General features: G+C 39.1%; 1 protein-coding gene across 2 annotated transcripts; it reads right to left on the bottom strand.

Moving 5' to 3' along the window:
• Positions 1 to 3,014: 3,014 nt before the first annotated feature.
• LOC147181937 (polyamine-transporting ATPase 13A3-like) lies at positions 3,015 to 26,523 on the bottom strand. 2 transcript variants are annotated; one of them, XM_086097266.1, is made up of 32 exons: positions 26,424 to 26,523; positions 26,187 to 26,360; positions 24,425 to 24,586; positions 23,655 to 23,725; positions 22,963 to 23,046; positions 22,811 to 22,880; positions 22,585 to 22,719; positions 22,187 to 22,259; positions 21,929 to 22,060; positions 19,997 to 20,164; positions 19,707 to 19,864; positions 17,794 to 17,982; positions 17,040 to 17,101; positions 16,053 to 16,203; positions 14,958 to 15,035; positions 14,721 to 14,871; positions 12,257 to 12,377; positions 11,056 to 11,180; positions 10,826 to 10,983; positions 10,454 to 10,567; positions 10,288 to 10,367; positions 10,160 to 10,202; positions 8,476 to 8,585; positions 8,317 to 8,413; positions 7,864 to 7,936; positions 7,600 to 7,765; positions 5,449 to 5,630; positions 5,053 to 5,141; positions 4,606 to 4,686; positions 4,351 to 4,441; positions 4,033 to 4,050; positions 3,015 to 3,599 (listed from the first exon to the last, which is right to left on the bottom strand). In XM_086097266.1, exons 1-32 carry the CDS (start codon positions 26,472 to 26,474, stop codon positions 3,436 to 3,438), a joined length of 3,621 nt encoding a protein of 1,206 aa, XP_085953392.1. In that variant the 5' UTR covers positions 26,475 to 26,523; the 3' UTR covers positions 3,015 to 3,435. The 2 variants fall into 2 exon arrangements, with proteins under 2 accessions (XP_085953392.1, XP_085953385.1); XM_086097259.1 differs by lacking the exon at positions 4,033 to 4,050 and having other exon boundaries at positions 3,015 to 3,623; positions 4,357 to 4,441; positions 7,594 to 7,765; positions 24,413 to 24,586.
• Between the last annotated feature and the right edge of the window lie 499 nt (positions 26,524 to 27,022).

The following is a 27,022-nucleotide window of genomic DNA, read 5'->3' as shown; positions in this document are numbered from 1 at the left end:
CACGTCACCTTCATGTCCTCCAAGCTCCTAAAAAAGGCCCACACATTCATTGCTGCTGACATTGTACGGAATTTTGCACAATATATAAAGACTAGCAATGGTAAACAAAAAAAAATCTGAACTCATACTTGAATGATTCAAAATTCTGGATCCCTTCATTCCAGTAATATCTGACGCTGTGGTGGGTAAAGTAGTGAACCTATGAAGCGGAGAATGAGAAATTATTGGTGAAGATCATAGTAGTTTAGTTCAGATACTTACGTACGTCATCAGATTGTAAAAAAAGAGCAAAACAGCAAATTCATGGGAACCTACTGAAAGACGACAAAACACCACCGGAAGAAACAGAGAGATTTCCAAATGTGCAGTCTGGATCCGATCCAGAGAAAACTCTTTTCATTTAATTTCGATTTTGTGGTCGTCTTCATCCAGCTGTGCTTTGTGCTGATGATCCACACTCTCAAAGGGGGTCTTCCCTGGAGCCAACATCACACGTACTTTGGCATGAAACCACTGCCTGAAATCATCCTGTGAAAGAGTATATTCATCTTAATGAAAATCAATGGTGGGGTCTTAATCAACACTTCACTACCCGTTTATTGATACAATTTGAGTCAATATGGCCCCAGTGGACACACAACAAACATACCGTAGTCCTGAGCAGCAGTGTTTTGTGAGGTTAGCGTGCAGGTGGCTTTCACCCCCCACTCGGGCAACCAGTAGAGCAGCAGGAGCAGGAGACCACCAGAGAAAACTGCACCTGCACCCACCAGGATCCTTTTCCAAAGACAAGGCCGGTAGCCCCATACCTCCTGCATAGTCAAGGTCACACAAGTGGATGAGAATAAAAGGAGAGTGTTTGGATCTTTTCAGCGGCCGTTTTACCCTTATTTATTAGGGGTGCACCGATCGATCAGCCCACTAATTTATCGGCCTCGAGTTCCTTAATTTTGGGGCACCGGTGATCGGCCGACCCCTTAAAAATAAACCGATCTTTTCCACCAATCTCATACTCCCTCCTTAAATGTCTGGAAAAAAACAGCCAATGTCCACTTCTGCTGAAATGACTAACAGGTTTTTCATTTGTATTTAAAACAACCCATTCGTATTATTTCCTTTTGGAACACAGAAAGTGTATGCTGCTGGTTGAGAAAAAAATTGGGATCGGCAAAAATCTCGATCGGCAGGTCAGACTTTTTAAAAGATTGGGGATCGTGATCGGTCGGAAAATTGTGATTGGTGCGCCCCAACTATTTATTGATAGTACCCGGCGCACTGCAGGTAAATTCTGACTTATAAGTACTAGCTAACCCTATAAAGCCTGAACCATAAAATGTATGAAATAAATTCAGATTATTTGTAAATATAGTATTTATTGGTCCTTTTTAACAAACAAACAAACAATTTTTGCTTTGAATTCATACATTTATAACTGTCAAAAATATAATATCAACCATACTAGTATTTCCAAAAATCTGAAAGTTTCTTGAAAAAATACATCAAAGCCCTTCATTTGTCAACTCCATGAGCACCCATGAACCGACTAGACACTCGGAGACGCTTCCGACGTTCCAGCAGCGGGTTGAGCCGAAATTGGAGCAGCCACCGTTGAGAAAGTTCTTGTGCTGAGGACTAATAGGGATGGGGAAGTAAGCGTCCCTCAGATCAATTGACGTCGAATGGAATTGGAAATAAAGTTAAGCTAGAACTGAGCTGAATGAACGGCACTGGTGAGTAGCATTTTTATTTCTGAACTAGGGCTGCTTGATCATAGAAAAAATAATAATCCCAATTATTTTGGTAATAATTAAAATCACAATTGTTCAAACGATTATTTTTTTGATACAAAACAAGAAAATGTTGAAACTTTAAAAAATATGAAGACAAATACAATTATTTGAAACTATAATTATGTAAGTTACTTTTGGGGCAAACACTTAACAATTAGTCATTTTAAAATAAAAAAAGGTGCAAATATATCAAAATGAGTATTAATATTTTGTTTTTGGTTACGCTTTTTGTTGGACTTTTTTTTTTACTCTGTAGCACTTTGAGATTGTTGAAATATAAAGTGCATTACACATAACATTTTTCATCATTATTAATTGCACAGCCCTATTTTGAACCATTCGAAGGTTTTATTCATAGCCTTAATTTGTAATGAATAAAAGGTAGGCTACTTCATTTATACACCGCTTTTCCACTAGATTGAGATCTTGAATTGAATTAGAATTTATTGTGTAGGCTTTGCTGCTTGTGGATGTAAAGCGCCCACTTTTGTGCCCCACTCACCTTTTTATGCTAGAGACGCCACTGCCCGTCAATAAAATAATTGAAAATATTTATCTGTCAGTGTCCTCTATTATACAATGCCTTAGTTCTACTGCTTTGATCTTAAATTCCTCATGCAATTTGTCCTGTTTTCCTCGCCGAGAGGTGCGAAGCCGACAGCTTGTTTCACGCGTGCGCAATGAGAAATCAAGTTGTGTTCGTTCCGATAGGTTGTTTCTGTGCGTGCACCTTTTGAATCAAAAAAAAGCTGTCAGTAAAGCAGCATTGACAATGCGCATGCGCATAATTGGCTTACTTGGCTTGTTCTCCGGTAAACAGTCAATGGTTGAGAAGAGGGCCGGCAAACGCCGGATTTTTACCCGAGATGGGAACCATCGCCGGCGGGGTGAATTTTTGAAAATCCTCGGTGTCCTGGAGGTCTTTGGGCGGCCGTATCTCCCAAACTCTATGTACTACCGGGGACATACGAGCGTCCCTGGATTCGTCTCAACGAGACCTTTCTAACGGCGTATGGCCCGTTGCCGTGCACGAGCTTGTGTCCCAGAGATATGCCCAAGGAGGCTCAAGGCCGTGCTCCGCGGTCCTTCGGCCATGCCCAGGAATACTCCGGCAAGAATATAATTTCAAGTGGTCGTCCTACTGAAGTAGCCTAATCATCACGAAAACGGGGGCATTTTTTGTCTCACTTTCAAGCAAGGACGTACGAGAAACAAATGGCCAGCTGGCTGTCCACAGGTTAGCACTTTATTGGTGGTTAAAACCTCTTGCGGCTTTGCTGCAATTTCATTTTTTCCTTTCTCGGTTTGGGAGATTAGCTTTGTGGGCACGAGCCAGTTCCGAATACTGTAAATTCCAACGTATTGGCAAATTAGTGGGCATGCGATTTAGTCATTTCGCTGACCACAGAGCTGGTTACATTACAGTGTGTTGGCATCAACCTGCTTCAGTCCTGAATATTTATGCTTTAATTTGTGGTACAAAATAATAACTAAATCATATTTCATATTAAAATTAATAATAAAAATACCCCCAAATTTTTCTGTCACTATACAGCATGCCCACTCTAAAAGGTCACCGCTTACCATTACTATACTGTATACTCCTTGGTGAACACAGAAATAAATTACTAATGGGTGGTTGGCGTCAGAAGGCGACAGAGCTGTGGTACTGAGCAGTGTTGGCAAAGGTGATAGTAGACGGTGCAGGAGGCCAGTCAGCCTCATCCTGTAGTTTTAGAGCCAGGCGCTTGTATACAGTCTTTGGGAGACGGTTTTGCCGACAGAAGATCCAGGAGAGGAATGCCGAGCCCCAACGGTCATTCACCATTTGAGATCAGGTGCGGCGTGTTGGGAGAAAACAAATAAATTGACACTCACAAACAACACTTGAAAAAGACATTCGGCAAATACTTTCTGCCACCATCTGAATATAAAGCAATATAAGGCCACAACATTAGGTACACCTGCACACTTCCATGAGAACAAATTCAATTGGCTGAATTCCAAAAAATAACTTTCAGTTTAAACTCATAGGCTGCAGTGGTATACTGCTGAACTGCCTGGTGCCTCAAAGCAGTGATAAACAATATACTAACAACATCACGCCGTCCATGACAAGCAACACAACTAAATTTAAGTCAGCAAAGTAGTAGTCACTTACGGTTTTCTTTCACGTGTTGAAATTAGTGTTTCTTAACTATAGTCCAAGCGTGCATGAATAAATGACATTTCTGGGTTTATTATGAACAGTTACTGACAACTCTTGCCAAAGACATTCCATGCAGTCACCTTTTTGGCATTTTACTAGGATTTTTGGTTTTCATTTAAGACTAATGTTTTTGATGGACATTTTTTTTCTTGCTCCCGAATAAGTGACACACTGTGTGGCAAAACCAATCCCAATGATGTTCCCATTCAGAACGGTTTGAAAACGTGCTTTTTCTCTGTAAAGTTGCAGGTGAACCTCATGAAGTCCCTGTTGCGTCTATGTGCAAAATAAGAAGAAAGAACAAAGCAACGATGCAAGAGTACTATGAATATTAATGAATCAAAATCCAGCCAACCTTTGTGTTAGCAATGCGGGGACTGCTGGTTCGATTTGCACCCAGATTGGCTTTAACAATCCTCCACAATGTGTCATGGATCAAATTCTAGGAATTTCAGAATCAAAGACTTGATTGAGTTGCAGAATCACAACTGAGCAATCCCAAAAAATTTGAAAAACAATTTTAGACAGAATGTGATTCAGTATTTCAAAATAAAAACGTAAAAGTTGATTAGTCATCAAGAGGTTAATTTGAGAGTCTGAGCATACCTCCAGCGTGAAAGACACAACAGCATGTGTTAAAACAATGATGAGAAGTGTAATGCGCCAGTCGTAGGGAACACACGCAATCTGAGGGAAAACAGAATGGGCAAAAAACACACACGAAACTTGTCAACTTCTAGATCTTCTGCCAGAATAAAACATTCATTGTCCTCTGTCTGTTCATTTGGACTTTTAAAGTGGGAATGAAAGTAAAACATTTTTCTATGTTCCCCAACTAGGCTAAACACAATATTCTGATTAAAATTGGATGTGATAAATAAGAATTGAGAAGATTAAACCATCCATCTCAGGGGCTGCCATTTTGGTCTTGCACCGCCTTCAACTAAAATTGACATTAACGTGCCCTTGTGAATATCAAGACTTTTTTTGCCTTGAGTTCCCCTGAAACCTTTTGTCTGGTTTATTTAAAAAAAAAAAAGAAGCAAAGTTTACCTCGAATAGGTCATCTATAGCAGGAACTGGAAACAGCATGATGAAGAAGAGAAAAACATACAGAATTGAGCAGGTCAATATAAAAGGCCCTGAAATGTAATGCAGAAAAACAGAAATAAGGATTTCAGTGATGCAAGGATAGTAGGACAGACACAAAGCACACACGCACACATAATGTAAAAATATATTTTTCCCAGAGCTCTATTGTAACTACTTACTGGTAAGGTCATAATGGCAATTAAAATTCCACAAGGTAAGAACATTGTTTTGAATCCAAAAGAGTGCTTTGAGGAGGGGGGGAGGGAACATATCAAGGGACTCGAGGGGGGGAAAAAAAAGAAAAAGGTCTTAGCAAATGGACCCACGACACACCTCACAACGTAAGCTGTCTCTTACAGTTTTTATAGCTTGGTTGTCTGAAGGGTTTTCCTTTGGCGAAGACGATGGATACAATCAAGTACTGGAAGGACGAGACATAGAAGATGGAAGTGTTTTCAAAGCTCTTGAAGTCATGTTCGTCTTCAGCTTCAGTTCCATTGAAGTTGGACGTGTTACTGAAGCTGGACCCATTGCAGGCACTGTGACAGAAGGGAGAGTTGGTCAAATTGACTTTTCAGAAGAGGTTTTCTGTGACTTTTTAAAAAATATTAATGTGTGTGGGAGTATGAGTGGTTTTGATTGGTGGTTGTTTTAGGAAGAGTGATTTTGGTGACTGTAGCATTCCCAGTTTACGTCGGCGTATTAGGGCCACGTACAAATATATATTTTTAGACGGAGGGGGCAATATTCAGAGAAAAAAACTCACAAATTTACGAGTTTTTTTCTTTCAAAATTTGCAACTTTACATAGTGGCAGATTTGCGAGAAAAAAACTCACGAGAAATACACATAGCGTAGCTATAGTCTAATCATGTGAGGATTCATTGGTGGTTAATGGGACACTGTTTATAAAATGAAAAGGCACGATGGAGACGGATTAATTCTTAAATTTAAACTTTACTCGTCATTCACCGCAGCCAGAGCACAACACTTCCTGATCCCCTATCAGCTGACTAACACTATCCAATCAGATGCTTGTATACCATAGGTCAATGCAAGTGAATGACGAAGAGCAGCAGATTCAATACTTGTACAATTTATTTTTATGAATGTGTAAATAATAATTCTGGAAACATAAATATACATTTTAACAAATTAACTTAAATGCTTGATCGTCCGGGTGTGGATCTTCGCAAAGCGAGGCGTCTTTGACGCTGGCCAGTGGCCGTACACAACGCTTCAAAGAGCGAATGCTTAACATGATATGGTTAATCTCTGCTAAAGCAATTACTCCTTATTACTCTCCTTATTTGGAAACCCGACCGAAAAGTATTGGCACAAACAGTCGAGTAGTACGCTACATGTATTTCTCGTAAGTTTCTGAGTTTTTTCTATCGCAAATCTGCCACTTTATAAACTCGCAAATTTGCGAGTTTTTTTATTGGAATATTGCCCCCGCCCTAAAAAAAAAATTTCTATTTATACGTAGCCCTAATACGCCGCCGTACCAGTTGAACTAAAGATGGTATCACCAATTGATGGTTCACATTTTTTATTTAACAGTCCTTGCGTGAATACCGAAGTGATCAAGCTGCCAGATTGTATCGGGGTTGCCTACCGATGACGTCACGCTACAGGATTGCCTGGAAATGATCCGTAAATAACCTAAAAATGTAAATAAACCTAAGAATATAGAAGCAGGATACTTTAAGATTGAATAAATAATCAAATAGATTGAAGCGCCTTTGCGCTTGCTGATGATGTCAGTACAGCAGCGCTAATGAAATGCGCGGGTCAGATTTGTTCACTTTGGTTTGTTTTTTTAGCTGTTCATAATTCACAATACATCACAAAAACAGTCTTTATGATAATAGGAACACATTAGCAATCTAAACTGACAATATTTGTCACATCTCAGTAAATTAATTTGTGTATTTATCATTTATTCAATGTATCTTGCTTTTATATTCTGTTTTTTTTTATACATTTTTACAATTTCAGTCCATACATGTTATTTAAATGACATCTTTAATATTTTCTTTCTAATGTTTGACGTCAACCGGATCATTTGACGTCTTCGGTAGGCGACCTCGAGACGATCTGGCAGCCCGATCACATGTGGTACCGACACCATAAAATAAAATAAACCATACAAAAAACAAAGATTCATCATCAACTTTTTTGTTTTGCTTTTTAATGTCAATGTAAGGTTTTCTTTGCATGAGAGATTTTTGGGGAATTGTGAGAGGTTTTATATTGGACATGTGAGTAAATGTTACTTTTAGCCTATACGGCATCTTCCACCATTTTGCTTTATCTTTTCCTTGGCGACCCAATACTATTTAGCACTAGTGTTCATGTTCATTACCAACATACATAACTCAAATGGATGGAATTTGGTGTTTACTCGGAGCAAGTTTTCTGTATTCAGAATTGTTGCACTGATCCCAATTCAGGATTGCTTGGAGGAGGTTTCGATGTCGTCGTATGCAATGTTACTCACATTGACTCCGGTGTCTGATACCAGCTCTGTTGCTGTACTAAGAAGAATGCCAGAAACTGGAAGAGCATGCAATTGAGGGTCTGAGACAAAATTGAGTAGAGCAACTGTCCAGAAAACAGAGAGGTTGGGGGAGCACACCGTGCCAGCGTATTCCATGCAGGGTTCAAGCTCACTGAACATAGAAACATTTTTTTAGCTAAAGGATCTGATCCAACATTGTGTCAATTAACAGTAAAAAAGTCTGGAAAAATATGGCAAAGTTTTACTTACTTGTAAAGGGGACAAACATACCAATGGCAAAGTCAATGAAAATGTATTGGTAACTCCCAAAGTTGTTGACAACCTATAGAGGGCATGGATCACATCAGACACACAGCAAAGTCCATCTACACATGTAATAAACAGCATTCCATAGTTAGTAAATTACTAGTATGTAAGCTATATAGTGGCAACACTTCTATAGAGAATTAGTGTGACATGGACTACGACACATTGAGACAACTCAAAATCGACCAAGACACACTGCAATTGTCTGCGGCGCGTCACTACATTTGTGTATTCCGACCTTGGCATAATGTTTTAAGTAAAAAGGATCAACATTGATTCATGTCATACAACTACAATATCGCAATAGCCTTTGTGAATAGGATGCAAAACTGCAGTAATGTAGGCTACCGCCCCACCACGACAAATGAATGCATAGAAACAAGCCAGAGTAGTTACCAAGATGAGCACAATTATGCTGAAGAACATGATGAGGCTGAAGAGGGCCATGGATTTGAAAACACAGAAAGATGTGACAAGAGCAGCGCGGCCCTCCCTGTGAGAAAAACAACACCTGGATGATATATCGCAAATACCTCACTCAGTTGCGTGTACTACCTGATGAGGTTGGGCACGCAAGAGATGTTTGGGATGGTGGAAGTGAAGGGGGAAGCCACAGAGGCCTCCAGCTCAGACAGGGCGATTCCACTATGAGCTTTCTTAAGGGCCTGAACAGAGGCAGAGAGATAGAGTTCAACATAACACACTGTTGAATGTTTCAGTACTTTTTACACAACTTGATTTCTAACAAGAAACTGAACAGCAACATTTAGGGCTCTATATTTCATACACCACCAGAGGTCACTAATTCGCAAATTTCAAAATCACTTTGCTTTTGGTAAACCTTGCTAGGCCCAGAATGACAAAGTTGAAGCAGCGGGAATTTTCCCGCCTGGTTGGCCTGATTTATGAAAATCAGGCTGACCAAGAGGCATGGGCCACTATTTTGTGCAGAATTAATTAAACAAGGGTTAAGAAAATCGATGGATGGATGGATGAATTAAACAAGCATTGGCTTATTTTCTCTCTCTCTCTCTCTATATATATATATATCTTTCTCTCTCTCTCTTTGTCTCTCTCTCAGTACAAATATCGCGATACTTGCGTAGACGTATTGATAATCTATAAGGAGACAAAGTATCACGATATCAGTATATCGTCACACCCCTCCTAACAACAGCCAATCAGTATGCTTAGCAAGGAGTTTGTGAAGAGTGCATTCGCTAATCATTGCTTCTGTAATGTAAATTAATTAATAGCTTAGCTTGACACAACCACGGGAGAGACACACTCAGAAATAAACACAAAGATGGAACGCAGAAAGAGAAAGGGTGGTGCCGAAAAGGCTAGAATAAAGAAAAGAAGAGCCCCAGAAGCTGACGCGACCCAATGTGCCAAATTTGAATGTTTTTTTAAATTGTCAGAGTCCTGAAGCGTGTGCACTTGACGGGGACAACACGGGTAAGCAGTGCAACGTGGTCATATTCTTTTTTAGCACTCTTCACTTGAACTATTTGTTTATTGTTCAAATAAACATTGATTGTGATCTAGTAAGGCATTCCTTTTCTTATTTTAATTTTTGATCAGATAGTCTACACTATAAATATCGATAATGGGTGGAATGTGAAGCTATTTAAGATTGATACACCAATATGCAAAAAAATTATACATCTTCATTAAAATGCTGTGAAGTTGTAAACTAAAGTGGGCCGGTCTGAGCCCTGAAACTCCAGGGCTGACCATGAGTCCCAGTCCGGCCCTACCTGGTCGGGAAGGCTCCGGCAGTGGAGACACGCACTTACGGGCCAGGCTCCGTAACTTTACCCCGAAGTGCAGACCTCTTTAACACGTTTGGGAATTTGGCAGACTAGGTTGTGACATGCTAGGCGGTCTGGGGAGCAAGAGCATTTTCTTTTACACGCCCCCGGCGCATCTGACAATTTGGTAGCAGAAAGTAGACTAATCTTTAGACCAGCTAAAACCAAAGTGACAACTTCACAGCAATGATATGCGATTGCCTTGGCCAAGTTTGTGAACATATTGTTGCAGTTCCTTTACACAGCGTGTTGATCTCCTGCATGGAACATATATTCACAGCTCGTCACCCATGGATTCGCATACAGGTGGATTATTATTTTTTTGTCCCATTTTTTTCACACATTTGGTGGGATTGCAGTGCATAAAAAAATAAAAAATGAGGATATACATAACCAGATGATGCCATTTTCAGTTGTCTACTCACCCCACAGTCATTAGCGCCGTCCCCACACATTCCGACAATGTATCTACATAGTAAAAAAAAAAGAAAAAAAAAGATTATATTAAATAAATAAAAACGATAATACATTAATAAATAAATAAGAAGTTGACTCAATGCTCTGCAGGGCTTGCACCAGCTGCGTCTTCTGGTCTGGGGTCATGCGGGCAAACACAGTGGCTTTCAGGAGGAGCTTCAGCGCCCCCATGAGGAGAGACACAGTTTAACATCCAGTCATTCTCATGGCAGGACACACAACGTTAAAATCTATCTTAAGACCTTTTGGACAAGTTCAGGGAAGTACTCAGTGATGACAGCGAAGGCTTTGCCACTCACAGCAAAGTGATAGCCCGGATCCTCCTCACTCTGCAGCCCGCCACCAGCAAAGCTGACCTGAATGAGCACAAAGATAGAAAAGAAAAACAAAAAAAGGGGTCAATTTTGACATGTCCTAATATCTGACGGGTTTCCAGCCAATTGTGGGTTGTCAAACAACCATTTACATTCACACATATACGATATGGACCATTTGGAGTTGTCAATGAACTTCACATGCATGTTTTAGACAGAGGAGCCAGTCCAAACAAAAAATGTATTTTGTTTAAAAATGAAAGTGTGACAGGATAATTTCCATCGTTTTCCCTGTCTTACCATAACATTGTTTAAAACAGGGATCTCTGAATAGCGCCATGTGATGCTAGCAGGGTTTTGATCATTCGGAGGCACAGCATCTGCAATAATGACTTTCTCATGGCCTTCAATCAATCCGCAGTCTCGAGCCACCGATAATGCTGTCAACATGTTGTCACCTAACAGCTCACAAAAATAGTCAAGTGTTTTAGCATCATGCATTCATGACAACGCATAAACACCGTGTTTACCTGTGACCATCAAGGTTCGAATGTTGGCTTGTCGTAATTCAAAAACCACGCCAGGAGTCTGTTCTTTGATTTTGTTCTGCATGATGACCAGACCAAGGAAGTCCATGTTAGTCTCTACCTGCTCTCTGTTAAAATCCAGAATATACACACACCAAATCAGACCATAGCATGCCAAGATAAAGCAATATAGGAGAGCTTCTGTGTCATGATATAGATGATCAACTGCATCAAAAGCTTTTTCATTTTTAAATTATGCTGTGCTCTTTCATTCATTAATGGATGCCACACGTCCTCTGTTCGATAAACACATCTGTCAGAGTTTAGACGAGAAGGACAACACCCGTGTCCATATGTAGACCAGGATTTTCATCCATTTTTATAAATAAAAAAATAGCCTTAAAAGGGCCCTTCGGACTACATGGGCATCAATTTGTGTACTTTAGGTCAAAATGCATTGCCAAATATCTCACGAAAATGAACAAACTAGTGAGTTATGGAGTATTCAGTCTGCTTTTTAAACATTTGTGAAGATTAACATTTAACACTAAAAATGTTATTACTGTCCATCCTTGATTTGCCACAGATCTCTCTGGGACATATACAAAATATAGATAGAAAATACAATAATAATAAACGACACAATATTACTCGCAAGAAACATATAGTCTTATATGATTTTGTTAAATGCATGTTACTAAGTAAAGGTTATATTACATTTTTCATACATGGTTTGAAGGGTGTTAATCATTGGTTTGTATTGTGCTCCAATATCAGTTGTAGTAGTTTTTTTTTTCATTTCATTTTTTCATTAAGAAGGAAGTAACGTCCTGTCTTATTTCTTGTCTTTAGGATGCACATCAGCACACGCAAGGTGCTTCGATTAGCTTGGATGCATTCCACGTGCAGCATGATTTTTCTGCAGCATTGAAAGGAGTATGTATGTATTTATGGGTAACACTTATCTATAGATATAGACATAATGGAAATTAGGTTAACGCAGTCATTTGTGGCCAACTGGCCATGTCAATTGTGGTAATCAGTTGTTGAAGCTTGTCAAGTTGAGCAGAGAGCTTCAAATTTCTCTTTAGAAAGATGATATTTGCATGTGACGCTCAATTTGACTGCTGTGTGAATTTGTGCTGCATAATTATGTGCATGCATACACAAGACACTGTAATAATTTGCAAAGCATGGATAGTACCTGCTGAGGCTCTGGACTTTGGACCAGGACAGTTCAGACTCCAATTGGTGATGTGCCAGAGCAATAACCCTGAATCCACGTCGCGTGTAAGTGTCCAGAGTCTCCGTGAAATTCTGTGGGACTTTGGAGAAAAAAACAGAAGCATAGCACACTGCAAATACTAAAATCTTAAGTAAGATATAATTTCTTACATTTAAATTTGACAAGTTATTTTTTACTTAAAATGAAATTGTCAGGCAAGATCATTGTGCTTATTTTAAGATACTTATTACTTAATTATCCTTGATCAAGCAGTCTTGGCATTGAGTGTTAACAGACAGTTTTAAGTACTGTGGGGATTAAAACAAGCATTTCCCACATTTTAATGATGACAACTAACCAACATCAAAGACCCTGAACTCATTTTTTTATTTTACTATATTTTTTTCTTTAATTTTCTACAATCCTTTTTGCAGTGCAGTATGCCATTTATGAGCTCAGCCTATTCATCTTTTTGTTGGGAATGAGCCATATCCTCCCATTTGCATGCGTCCTTTTTGACACGCCTGGGTTTGGGCACTTCTCATCTCAGAACTTCTAAACACACCCACCGCACATAAATGGGGAATGAACACATGCGCAGTTGGCCGGCCTTTAACGCACCTGATTCTAAAGATCAGGATCACTGGGATGGAACACAACCAACTCCTGGTCAATCGAAACGACTCCCCTGATTTTCTTTAAAATCAGGGCGGTTGAGGCGCACACAATGCTTGGCATTGCGGGAAATTGTGTGTGTGTGTGCGTGTATGTTCACGTGTAAATTTTACTGATAAGTGGGGACCTTACCAACAAGTGGGGAGATTTTGGAGGTCCCCTTTTGTTTGGACCTCTTTTAGAGGGTCAAGGCTTGGTTTTAGAGTTCAGGTTTGAATTGAGTTATGGTTGGGTTAGGGAAAGGGTTAGGTAAAGGCATTATGTAAATGACAAGTCCCCACTTGTGAAGTACCGTGAGTGCTTCGAAGCTTTGCAGGTTTGGCATGTTGAAGTCACCAGCAGCCGAGTCCCAGCTTACTAATTACTGCTGCCCCTGGGACACCAACTGGTCACCAGATATGCTCTACGTTGAGTTCGTAGCTAACCTTCTGTATCACTTTGATTAACTTGTTATGCTTCGTTACTCTCTGACCTCAGATCACCCTTTTCTGTCGCTTTCGTGAATCCTGATTGTCTCCTACCTTCCTCTGAGTCAAACTGGTAACCTGTGGACCTGCTTCTCTCCGATTCCCGGACGCAGTGATTCACCCAACGGATTCCATTTGCCTGCCAGTATCTACCTGTTCTGTATATGGAACCCCCATTCTCTCAACCATGCATTAACTCTTATTTCTGCATTTGAGTTTTCCCGTCACTGGAACTTTGACAAAAATATGTTTACTCTTTCCAGGCCACTTGAATGACTACAGGCTCTAAAGCCAGTGACGTACAATCAGGGCAGGCAAGGTAGGCACTGCCTGTCCCAGGCTGAAATGAAAGTTGAAACCATTTGGCTTTTTCTATTTATTTTGATTATTTATTTTCATTTCAGAAAGCCTACACTATGCAAACATGATCACTACGCAGCTTTTTTACGTCGCTGTATTATTCCTATGCGAACGTACGTTCGCACAGTGCATTCGTGAATTCAGAACACACAAAAGCGGTAAGATGACGCCACTCCGGAGAATATAAAACTATTTTAACGCCTTTCTTTTGAAGGATGGGAGACCAACACCTTAGCTACCGGATCTACAGCAAAATAAGGGACAAAGAATTATTCATACTTTTCACAAAGAATGCACAAACGGAAAGATTGGCTTTGTGGATGTGCTTCCATTAACTAGCTGTTTCACTTTACATGGAGTTTGGCATTGCTGTTGCGAGGAATTAGGCTGCTTTACAGGGAGATATTCACTTTATTACATTCTTTCCGGACGTCCGGGCGGGTTTGAAATTGTCCGTTTTTCGTTATGCGGCAAATGGGAGGCAGAGTGCACTTCAACGTTTACCGTGGCTGGCAGATCGCGCACTGGCTGTGACGGTGGCCCAGAACTGCCGCACCGGAGGCGATGGGTACGAACACCTTTTTTTGGAAATGAAAATATGGTCACCCTAGGATAGGTTGTACACTCGCCTGCCGACACACAAATTTGTAATTGGTGTGTTTGTCTCAATTTGCGACTGCCTGCCCACCCAAACCTCGAGCTCACTGCACGTCACTGTCTGAAGCGTATAAGAAGAAAAGTACATAAGTCAACAAGAGATTGCACACAAGATCAAGTTTGATAGAAAACACACACATTTTAGGACTATTCCACCCAAAGTGCGTATCTGGCTTGAATGTGCGTAACTTAATTGGATGGGAGAGTCTACTCAAGTCAGAAAAACACGTTACCGCTTAGGCACAGAGGGAGAATATGGGCCACAATGCCATAACATGTCTGACCTGTCCGTGGGCTGCAGAGGTTAGTCACAGTCTCTGGTGCTCCTTTCAGATAGATGTCCAAGTGTTTTTGTCCCAGCTGCTGGACTATCACACTCATCCGCTGCAGTGCCGAGGAAAAGGGGAGCTGGCGCACAATGCCAAACTCACAGGACTAAAAGTCGTAGTTTAAAGTAAGTGAACTGTTTTCAAAGGCATGTGATATAAAAGGGAAAATAAACTGCTCAGTTGAAGAATTACCTGTTCCGCAAATCGTACAATAGTGGAAATTTTTATATTGTAAAGTTCAGTCTGTTTTTCGCTTGCCTCTTCAAGGATCTGTACAATAAATGAAAAAAATAAGCCTACACTTGTACAATGTAGCCATCGTAAAAGAAAATACATTCCCAGCTTTGCAGGAGTCTTCATGGCTTGGAAAGATATGCCTACTATCTACTCGACACAATATTATAAAGATAAGACTTTTGAATCTGGCAAGGCTTGTTACAGTCATAGACGTAGACAAAATAAGGTCTGTGTGAAGGCTTTTTTTTCCCTGAAAATGTTGAACAAATTCCATATGGCACATAACAGATTCCTCTGCGTTTCTGTCCTCCAACGCACCTAATTATAAAGATCAGGATCATTATCATGCTTCAGCAAAGGTTGCTGATGAGCTGATCAGGTGTGTTGGAGGACGGAAACATCAAAACTCTGCAGGACTCCGGCCCTAGAGGACCAGGATTGGAAAAGCCTGCTCTGTAATTTGGTACAGGGTGGGGTCCAGGTTGGTTAAGTATGCCTGTGTTTGAGCATCGTCATCATAAAGCACATGTGAGCAATATTCACGTTGTTCTTACTTCAAGCTAAAACAACTTACGTCAGCAGCCTTAATGCAAAAAAAGACTCAGGTGATGACCAATCACGGCTCAGCTGTTTTCGGAAGCTGAGCCGTGATTGGTCGGTACCTGTGCGCTATGCAACTGTAATGCCATTGTCAGTCGAAAGCAAATGGCAAAATGGCCGCCCCCTGAGATAGATAAAAACAACTGGATTTTGCTGCTTCATTCTTATGCCACACACACAATATTAATCAGAATGCTTTGTTTAGAATAGTGGGGCTGTATGTTTTTTTTTCTACTGAAGCCATTTTGAACTGATAAAACAAAGGGAAAATGGAAACATGCTTGTTTTCACACAAAACCTATAGTTTTATGTTTTCCTGTGTGTGTTTTTTTCTAATGGCAATATATATTCCCAGGTTATTTTTTTTTTACTGTTTTATATTTAAAGTATCATGAAGCCCCAGTCTGTCTAAGTATGCTGGGTTTAAAACAATCAATCACTGTTTCTTACCGACCCCGTAGCACTGAACATCTTGACGTCCAAAGGGTCTCCACAGAGGTTACCGTCTATGGTGGTCAGTGAGTGGCAGGTAGCCATGCACGCAACAAAAGAAGTCTTCACCAGACTCCCTTTTACTTCCTCTGTGTTTGGAGCTGAAAAACTGAATCAAATGTCATGTGCATCAAGTATGCAACTTTGGAGAAAAAAAAAATTCAATTTCAAACAAGAATACATGATTAAACAAGTGAGAACTCTGTCAGGGTGGAACGTGAGTGGTTAAAATGTCAACTAAAGTGGGCCGATCTGAGTATTGAAACTCCAGGGCTGAAAAAGAGTCTCAGTCCAACCCTAGCTGGGGCTATGGCTGTCACGAGGACGACTTGGTTATCTGTAACGATGTTGACTTGGCTGTGACAAAGGCTACTTGGTGGCGACAATGGTTACTTAGCTGTGATGAAGACGACTTGGCTGTGACGAAGATTTGACGCACGAACTTCCGTACATGACAAAGGCAATGCACCCACACCGATTGGACAAACACAACAGACTAAATACACCAACACTAATGAGACACGCCTGGGGAAGGGAAGACACACACAGGTGGACGTGGTTAGACATAACAAGACAAGAGAAAAAATCAGGAAAACAAGACAAAAAACACGTACCACAGACAAAAACAACAAGAACACCCATAACAAACAAAAACCCAACCCTCACAGAACCGAAACATGATCTCCACTGAATATAATTAAAAGCCAACGTTAAATTTTTATTAATGATATTAAGTAATGAATATTTAAGACATTTTCTTAGAATTGTTTCTAGTTGCTATAATGTTATTTTCGGGATGAAGCTTGATTGTTCCATAGGCTGTGTTATCTAAAAATGAAAATTCTAGTTTCTTAAAGCCATTTGGAGAAAAATGAGCAGGACTATGAAAGCTTCAAGTGATTTGTTTACTTATTCCTACAAGGAAATGAAAAGGTATACTCTTACATGCCATCTTCAGCTCTCTGAATACCCCACAGGTCCAAACTGTCCTCAGTGAGGGTGCCGGTCTAAAATAGAAATGTAGATAGTTAACTTTGCAAATAAAGTTGATGGCTGTTTAACAAGATTAATTTCTAGGGGGTGGACTAAAACATTGAAGTGAGGGTATAGCAATCGGCCATTTGCAGAAGAGCTCATGGACTAGAAGTGATACCAAGGTTACAAAACACCTAAACATAAGAAAAATTTTGTACCGTGGCATGGTAAAGAAGACACAGTGATGGACGGAAACGTCCACTATGATAAATATAACATGTTGGTTTCAAGTGACAGAAACATGTAGCCTAATTTTAACATTTTAATAATAGAAATGCTAGCTTAAAATATAGCAGAGACACCGATACTTCACGTCTCCTCATTATGAGCAAAGCCAGAGCTGTCGTTGATTATCCTCAAACCAGCGAATAAAGGCACCAGAAGGCTCCTACCTGTTCGTTAGCTTAGCAACCGATGCTAAATACGGGCATGCTTGCCACGAGCCACCATCATTCCTGCGCCTTTCTAAACACTGCCCTACAGGTAATGCCATGGATAGCAAGTGCAGTGGGTAAAGACCTTAAATCTATTAACCAATTACTTGCTAAAACTTTTTTTTTTTTTAAAGCTGGGGTGTGTGTGAAAATAAAACAGCTACATTAACTCCACAAATATGACAGGACTCTTGATAATGTTACTGCACAGTTGGCTGGATTGCACCCACCTTGTCAAAGCAGACAAGGTTGAGCTGACCGGAGACGTTGATCCTTTGCGGACTGATACAAAAGATGCCAACTTGCCTCAAGCGCTGCTGTGCATGCACAAGACCAACAGTCAATGTCATAGGTAAGAAGATGGGCACGGCAATGAGGACAATGTTCAAAGCGTCAAAGATGACATCCAGAAAAGGAACCTGGAAGGGAGGGGAAAGCGATCATCAACACTGGGATGTTGATATTCAATACCACTTATTTTTTTCAGACTGAAAAATGAGTATGCACTCTGTGAGTAATCACCAAAGAAAAAACTAAACAAAAATAATTTCATCAATGCACATTTTTCAGTGGACTAAAACTAGACTAGACTAGACTAAAACCTTCATTAATGAACAATCACTGGGACATAATTAGTATGCATTTTCGTCGACTAAATGTATCTCACTTAATAAAAACTGAACTAAAACATATATGTAAATTTTAGTTCATGAACAAAAATTTGACAAAAATTATATGATTTTGTAAAATCTTGTCTCTGCTAATCTGTCATTGTGACAATGTCGTGTGACAGACGAGGTGGCTTAACGGTGAAAGGTAAAAAAAAAAGAAAAAAGAAGAAGTAAATAACATAACATTAATCCAATGGCTTTAACGTTCCAACAATAATGTTAATCCGACTGCTAACTAATACTGGCTAATTTACTTGCTCATAGCATGGAATCGTAGCAGCAACTTGTTGATATACTGTGTGTGTCTCAAAAAGTTGAGAGAAAAATGTTGTATGAAAGTGTTTTAGATCAACAAAATCTGCTGACAAAAAATATACAGGGGTAAAATGATTGTCCTGACTAAAACTAGACTAAAACGTTGACAGTTTTTGCTGACTAAAACTAGACTAAAATGATGTTTTCGTGGACTAAATTAAAGACTAAAATGCTAGATTTATAGTCAACTAAAAATAGACTAAATAAAAACAGGACGAGTGACTATCTATGATGAAAACTAACAAGCGTGATTAAAACCTAAGACTAAATTTTAAAATGGAGGATAAAATTAACACTAACACACCAATACTGAGTACCGATTCCATTGAACACAGTGACAAAACATTGTGAACAAAGACCTTTCTTTCTAATGCATATGTCCATGTGTCAAACAGCAGTAGGATAGCGCCAACGACTGCAGAGGTAAGTATTGGTGGCTGGTATCAGCAGCCTCCACCAGTACCCATACATTAAAATATGGGTGGCATCAGCACTGATACCTGTCATCAAAACAAATAAATAATACGCTCACATGATACATTGAAATTCATAAATGTTTTAGATTTTATCAATGGCGCTATAATCATTAATTAGTTCACGTTTATTTTATTTTATTAAACCCCAACAGAGAAGTTCAAAGCTTCAAGGCATCAAATTCCATTCCACAATTTTACACCCAAAACTGAAACACATATTTTATGTCGGTCTTCACTTTGCATGTTTCATGTCTAAATATACTGGGATGTAAACTAGCTGCCACCGCAAACTATATATTGTAGCATTAGGTCACCCTCTTAAAATAATGGCCTAAATATAGTTTGGCTTTCCCCCGAAATGAAATAATTAATAAATACGATATAACCAGTCGTGGGTTAGTTTCTTAGGTTTTTTTTTTGTTTTGTTTTCCGTGTCTTCTGACAAAACTCAGGAAATGGCTTAGGCCATTATTTTAGGAAGGTGACGATTAAGCACGCACATACCCCCCCCCCAAAAAAAAATTCTAAAAAATATAAACAAAAAAAGAGAGAGAGAGCAATGATGATGACATGTCGAATCGGTAAAATTACCGAATTAACAATACTGAGCTCTCTCAAAAGAAAAAAAGAAAAAGAAAAAAAAGTTTGGTGACGATTAGTTGGTCATCCTCATATTGGTACCTCATTTATGGCATTAATAGTGATGGTGTAGATTACGCCAATCACTGCCACCACTGCCATACACATCAGGAAATGTGTGGCATCCCGGTACAGTTTGAAGATGGTGGGTTTAGGGTAGAGGATGGAGCGCACAAGCTGACCTTTTTCTGTACGAAAGCCTGGAGGTAAGATAACGAGCTTCTTCAATTAACCTCATCTTAGGCAAAACAGCTGAAGAATGCATTCTTACAAGTTACCGCATTCAAGTCAAGTCAAGTCATTTTTGAGCATTAAGCCCAGTCAGTCCTTACCTGTTTTGACCACGACCACCTTCACCAGCTCGCCAGCAAAATGGCGACTTTGAATCACATGTGAGCCACAGAAGAGTGTGTTGTGTTTGTGTTCTTCTGTATTGTAAATCCTCTCTGCATCCTCGCCTGAACTTGGTATACTGTTTTTTGTAACAGGTACACTCTCCCCTGGAAATCCAAACAAACATCCAATTGAAAACAAGACAGGGGCAAAAGCACTCACCAGAAGTCTAAAGTGTTTATTTTATTGTAATAGCTTTAACTTCATACACTCTAAAAACAGTTGGGTCAAAAATAACCCAACTATGAGTCAAAAATAGACCGATCCTCTACTTGGGTCAATCTGATCCAATTTTGAGTCAAGAAATGGGTCTTTTTTGTGTAAAATAATAAATATTGGTCAAATCCTTTACTTGGGTCAAAAAATTGGGTCATTTTGTATAAAACAACCCAGCGGATCCGTCCATTTTTTTACTCATAATGGTTGGGTTACTTTTGACCACTTGAGAAAGGGCTTGCTGACTCCAAAATAAATTGCATTACAGTAATCCAGCAAAGATAATGAAGGCATGGATTGGACGCAAGTGCTGCTGAGAAAGAAGAGGCTTTACCTAAGGCGGCTGCTGAAGATAAAAAAAGATGGATTTGACAACACCAATTTGCCGGTCCAATTTAAAATGGTGTTACTTTATTAACTTTGTTTTTTCTTAGCCGTTAAGGTGCCAGGGTGGGATGCACAAAGGCTACTGGGTCTAAATAATGTAACTTCTGTTTTCTTTTCACTAAAATTCAAGACAGGACAAAAGTGGCCTTAAGTGTCTTTGTTACTCAGTGCAACATAGATTTGCATGTCATCCGAAATATTTCCAGATCCAAACTAACAAACTTAAACATCTAACAATATACATCAGTAATCATGACCAAGGATATACATAATGAAATGAATAAACAACCGTTTCTTTCTTTAGGCCAAGAGTCAGCAACCTTTATTGTCAAAAGAGCCATTTCAGGCCAAATAAACCAAAAATCTTTCTGGAGCCGCAAACCATTTGAACATTGTGGTGAACGAAACAATGTTTTACTGTCTAATGTACTGAGGGCCCAAGAGCTCATTAGAGCTGCACCATGACAAAAAAATATGCAGCATTCAATATGTAGACATTCATTTTTTCTACCTGTTGTCTTCCGTTTTAGTTTTTTGTTTTTTTGTTTTTGGGGCAAATTTGTGTAGATTTTATGGTAGTTTTCGGGATTTCTTCTTTTGTTTTGGGGCATTTTGTAGTTGAACATTTTCATTTTTAACACTTTGTTATCTACCTTTTGTTTCTCCTTTTCTGACAACTTTGACATTTGGATTCTGACTTAAAAAAAATGTTTTTAATAATTACATTTTTATCAAATCAATCATCAAAATCCTTCACTTTATCTAAAAAATAAAAATAAATATGTAAAAAACAATATTAATTTATTTTTCTTTTCTTTTTTTAAGCATGTGGCAGACCCCTGCTTTAGTCATAAAAAGGGGATGACAGCGATAATCTTAAACAAAAACTAGACTATGCTGATAACGTCCCATTTTTGCCAAACTAACAAACTAATAATCTTTTAATATACATCAATAATCATGCCCCAATATGTAAATTATTAAACTGAAGCTTCAAATGTCACTTTCTTTAGTCTGATAAAGCAGGATTACATCAGATGACATTCAATAATTTTCAACAAAAACTAGACTTTACTAATAGCTTCATGTTCTTCTTCTTTCAAATTTACACCACCTTAAACCAATGTGCGCCGCCCTCTGGTAGTCAATAGTGGAATTACACCCCAAATCGATAGACCAAAATAGAGTTATTAACTTTACCCCCAAAAAATCTGTGAACCAAGAACCCAGTGCAGGTTTACTATAATGTTTGTAGGAGGGGTGTCAACCTGTCAACATGCTCTCGTCAACAGTGCAGGCACCACAGACGATCACGGCATCACATGGCATGATCATTCCATTGGCTGAAATAATGATGACATCACCAGGTACGAGTTCAGTTGACATGACCTGTTCGACACCTGCGATCAAGTTTGAAAAGAGGTACTGACCATCATCCACGCCACCAATGCAAGCAATTATTGTACAGGGACGTTGTTATGTAAAGGGGGGGTGGGGGGGGGGTTACACAGTGTAAGGAAACTTGCCTTCATTTCCTCTGCACACTGAAACACGAACCATACTGTGTGCTACCACCAAGTCGTGTAGTATCACATAATGCTGGAATGAGGAACAAAGTTAATAGCACCGAACAGACATTTCATTCTGAAAATACTTTGTACTGAAAATGTTTGTATTATAGATTTTTTTTTTTTTTTTTTTAAAGATGAAGCTTTTTTTCTATGATCACTTGATGAGAAACCACACATGGTTTCTAAATAGGTTAATTCGGAACATCTTCATAATTACAACAATACAGGTGATCCGGCGGCCAGAATCTGGTCCCTGCGCCTTCAGCTGGACACCACTGCAGTCATGAATACTTTGCAGAAAAGCATACCGATGAAGCCAAGCTGATGGCAACAATGCAAGCGAAATAACTCACCTTTCTAATGGTGTACAAAGAGGTGGCTATTAAAGTAGCTGCCATTAGAAAGACGAACACAGAATAGTGGTAAAACTCCTGAACAGTCCACAGAATAACACTGAACAACTGTAAGATGTAAAAAGGATTCACGACCTTGATGGAGAAAGGAAACAAAACAAAATCATTCGCGTTATCAAAAGGTTAAAGAAAAAAACTATACAGTATAGGAATGTTTCGCTTTTACCTCTTTAACGAAGAGTTTTGATAAAGATGGAATTTTGACATCAATCTCATTTTCACCAAAAAACAAAGCTCTGTTGACAGCAAATATTCTCAGCAAATGTTGTACGTGTGAACTGTTGTGCAAAAAAATCCAATCAAATCAAATGCGGGTACCTGTAATGTTGGAGTGTTTTAGTGAGTCCAGAGCTGTGGTTAGTGTGAATTGCTGCACATTTCACCTTGGTGTCCTCCAAACCCCTAAAAAATAAATCAATAACAATATTGTATATAAATACAGTATAAGGCCATATTGTTGTATGTGGCTGAACAAATTGGACTCATATTCATGCCAAAAACGCACTGTGGGTCGAGCAACCGTAATATGTTTGTGGTTGCTGTCAAATTTGGCATCATGCATATTTGCCCGTTAACTTAAGCGTTTTATTTATTTATTTTTGCCGTTTGTTCACCTAAAAACTGTAGACATTATGAACAAATTGCAATGTGGGGTTATAATAAATAACCTAGTTGCTTGGGTCAAAAATAGATCAACCTCTAATTGACCCAAGTGGCGGTCAGGGACTTTTTCACTCTGTAATTGGGTTTCAACAAGATAACAAAAATTATTATTATTTTAATTTTTGACCCAACTATTTATAGAGCGCATATTCTATGATTTCTTCTGTTATTGAATCCAAATATTCAGTGCGTTTGCATTCATTCAGTCCAGACGAGTGAATATGCGGACATTAGAAAAATACTTAAGTGCACTTTAAAAAGGACTTACACACAAACGAGAGAATATGGCTCATATTGCTGAGATCAGTAATAGCAAAGTTGTTGTTGTTTTTCCAACTCATACTTACTTAAATGACTCAAAGTTTTGGGTCTCTTCATTCCAGTAATACTTGATGCTGTGGTGGGCAAAGTAGTGGACCTATAGAGAGAAGTAAAGGAAATGAATGGGCGATAGTACAATACAAACTGTAATGGGATCCAACATAAATACAACCAATCACAACCTGATGAAATGGCTATAAACATCTTAAAATGTTCAGAAGGATTTTTCGTGTGTAAATTGATTATGTTGCCAAATGTGCGATCTGGATCTGATCTGGATGAAACTCGGCTTGACATTATTTGAACAATTTGTGGACTCCCTCCCCTTCTATCATATACGTTTCGGTTGAATTGCAATATACAGCCAGAGATTGCCATGTTTTCATTGATTTTTTGGGTCATTTTAATATCTGGTGCCACTAAAATGGTATCAAGTGACTAAACTGGCACAAAAGAAAGCATGCGATTCCTAAAAACACCATTTTTTGGAAGTGCAATGGAACTCATAAAGGGATTTTGGTTAATATCAAGGAAACCTTTGGAAAATGTCTCAGTCAGCTTTTAAATTCAACTCTTATTAGCTTAGCTGCTTTTCATGCAATGAATAAATTGGTCCAAACAAATGCACTTTTAGTTCTACTAGGCATTTAAAGTGAAAAAAAGATGGTATTTTATTTTTTTCAATGGCCGTATATAAACATACATGCTGATAAAAGGATAACCTCCTGGTGGTGGTTAAAAAGATGACATGAGGAATTAGCGCCCTTCTCACACTGAAGTACACTGAGTTCTGTACCTTTGCAGGTTCTCTATTAGAGAATGTCTTGAAATGCTCCTTATGTTGAGCACTTTGGAGGCGTTTGTGCTCATCTCCATGATGATCCACACCATCAAAAGGTGTCTTCCCTGGAGCCAACATCATGTTTACTTTGGCACAAAATAACTGCCTGAAATCATCCTGTGAAAGCAACGGAAACAGACATGACAGAAATGCATTGCATCATACGTCATCTCTCATTCTGTATAACTTATCCTGGCTCGGGTCACAGGTGTATCGCAGCGGAAGGGCGCGGTGCACACTGGCTTTGTAATATCATTTTAAACTCGTCTTTACATGTTAGCTGTGAAAATAAATGGCTTCATGAAAAAATTAACTAATACTCTCCGAAACAACCCAGACTAAACTTAGCTACTCCACAACATACAAAGCTCGTGCTTCAGTCCAGATGTTGTTAGTTATGCACTCAGGCCAAGGCACAGTCAATTATAAAAGTACTGCTTTGGTACCATCTTTTGGCATCTTGATGGCCAAGATCTATGTGGAAGTGAGGCCCAGTGCTTCATATAACGTTTATTTTATTTTTTTAGCGATACCAGGACACATTTCACGGTATCGGTACTCGCGACGGATATCGATACTGGTATCGGCCCCTGCTCTTGTGGCCGTTTTTCAGTCTGGAACTAAAGGCTGAAATGGTTATTTTGCATTTATGGACTGCCACAGGTAAGAGGGAGTCTTCAATTGTACTCAACAATTCAATTAGCTCTGAAGTGCAGACACATCTTAGTATTTAGGATAGTATATCGTCATTGCCTACTGCACTGCTATGAGATGAATGACGAGCAGAGACCGTGAAACAGGAAATGGAAATATAGAGCAGCCTTCCAAATTAAAAGCATGGATTTCAAAACAAGATATAATTAAACATCACACACTAAACAGCTTGAGGAATTCTTAACATGGTAGATATGGCTAAATTACTTCAAACATTATTGTACTGAATTTAATTATTTGCACTTCACTGTGTTCCTTAAAAGGAAGTTGTACAAACACATATTTTGATTGGGCCTTTTTTTTTTGTGCCATTAGATTATTTATTTATTTTTTAAATAAATTGTATTGTGTGCTCCATGCAAATTGACTTCTATGAGCAAATTTCAAGCAATTTTAAGGAAATTTGCTCTAATTGGCATATATAGGTATTTTTTAAATAAATTATTGTTTTTTGGGGGGGAAATTTTATGTATCATAAGTACTAATGGTATCTACACTTGGTATCGGTATCAGTGAGTACTGAAGATGTGACTATCGGTATCGATAAAAAAAAAAGTGGTTTCGAACATCCCTAGTTTTTTACCCAACTTTATTGACATCTATAGCCAAATGTAAACCTTTTTGGCTTAGCATCACTCACACACTGATTTTCACTGTTTAAGGCAGGGCATTATGCTGTATTTTATTTTCTCTGACTAAGTGTCCTAATTTGCGATTTTGAGAAGACTTTGGGTGCCATTTTGTGGCATCTTAGAAGAGTGAGTACAAAGAGTACAAAAACCGAGGATATGTTCCCCCACAAACACCAATTACGGAAATGTATGTATAGCATTGTGACATTTTTTTTAATGATTCCCCCCACACGGCGGACATTTTGACAGTAAAAAAGTCTATCGCAGGGCTACATTGACTTCCACAAAACACTGTAGAGCAGTGGTAGATGGAAAAACCTGATCATAGTTTTATTTTGGAGAGGATTAGGATAAAGACACAACAAACATACCGTGGTCCTGAACAGCAGTGTTTGTGCTTCCCTCAGTGAGGTTAGCGTGCAGGTGGCTTTGACCCCCCACTCGGGCAGCCAGTAGAGAAGCAGGAGCAGGAGACCACCGGAGAAAACTGTACCCACACCCACCAGGATCCTTTTCCAAAGACAAGGCCGGTAGCCCCATACCTCCTGCATGGTCAAAGTCCATTATAACAAAATAACGATAAATGATAAACATGAAGGGATGACTACCATCTCATCCTCCAGGCCTTCATTGATGAGCTTCACTTCTCGGAACTTCATGTTGACCAAAGAACAACCGCCAGAAGGAACGCAAGAAAGTCTAACGACTTGCTCGAGGGCCCCGTCAAGCCTCAAGTCTCAGGTTAACGCCTATTATAGGTGCACTTCACAAGTTGGCAGGCTCTGAAAAACACGCAACAGTCAAATAACGAAGAACAAATTTTACTTGAGGCAGGGCAACATTCAGATATCTGTACTTTGCTCATTTATTTTTTATGACAGCTTTTATGACAACTTCTATCGCTAAAAATGACTTAATATAACAAATACATAAATAATAAATAGGTTGACATTTTTGATTGATTAACATTTTGGGGACTACGGAGGTAACGCCAACCAAAAGCATTTATGAAGACAACAACGGCCGTATTTAAGAGAACTGTTTGGTATTTTTGGCTCGAAGAACGATTGAAGGTGAATCTGTTGTCTTCATAACCTCCAACTTCTGGTGCTAAAAAATATATCCATCTGAAAGGACACATCAAAGTAAGGTGTATTTCTTCATGTTTGTTTGTTTTTCTTAGCCAGTTCTAAGTGTTAAGAAAGCT

This window comes from Leptonotus elevatus, chromosome 1 (assembly GCF_054856555.1).
Source record: "Leptonotus elevatus isolate MCC_2025b chromosome 1, RoL_Lele_1.0, whole genome shotgun sequence".
In the NCBI taxonomy this organism is placed as follows: Eukaryota; Metazoa; Chordata; class Actinopteri; order Syngnathiformes; family Syngnathidae; genus Leptonotus; species Leptonotus elevatus.
The sequence above is the reverse complement of the archived record's forward strand: the minus strand, read 5'-3'. Positions and strand labels throughout refer to the sequence as shown.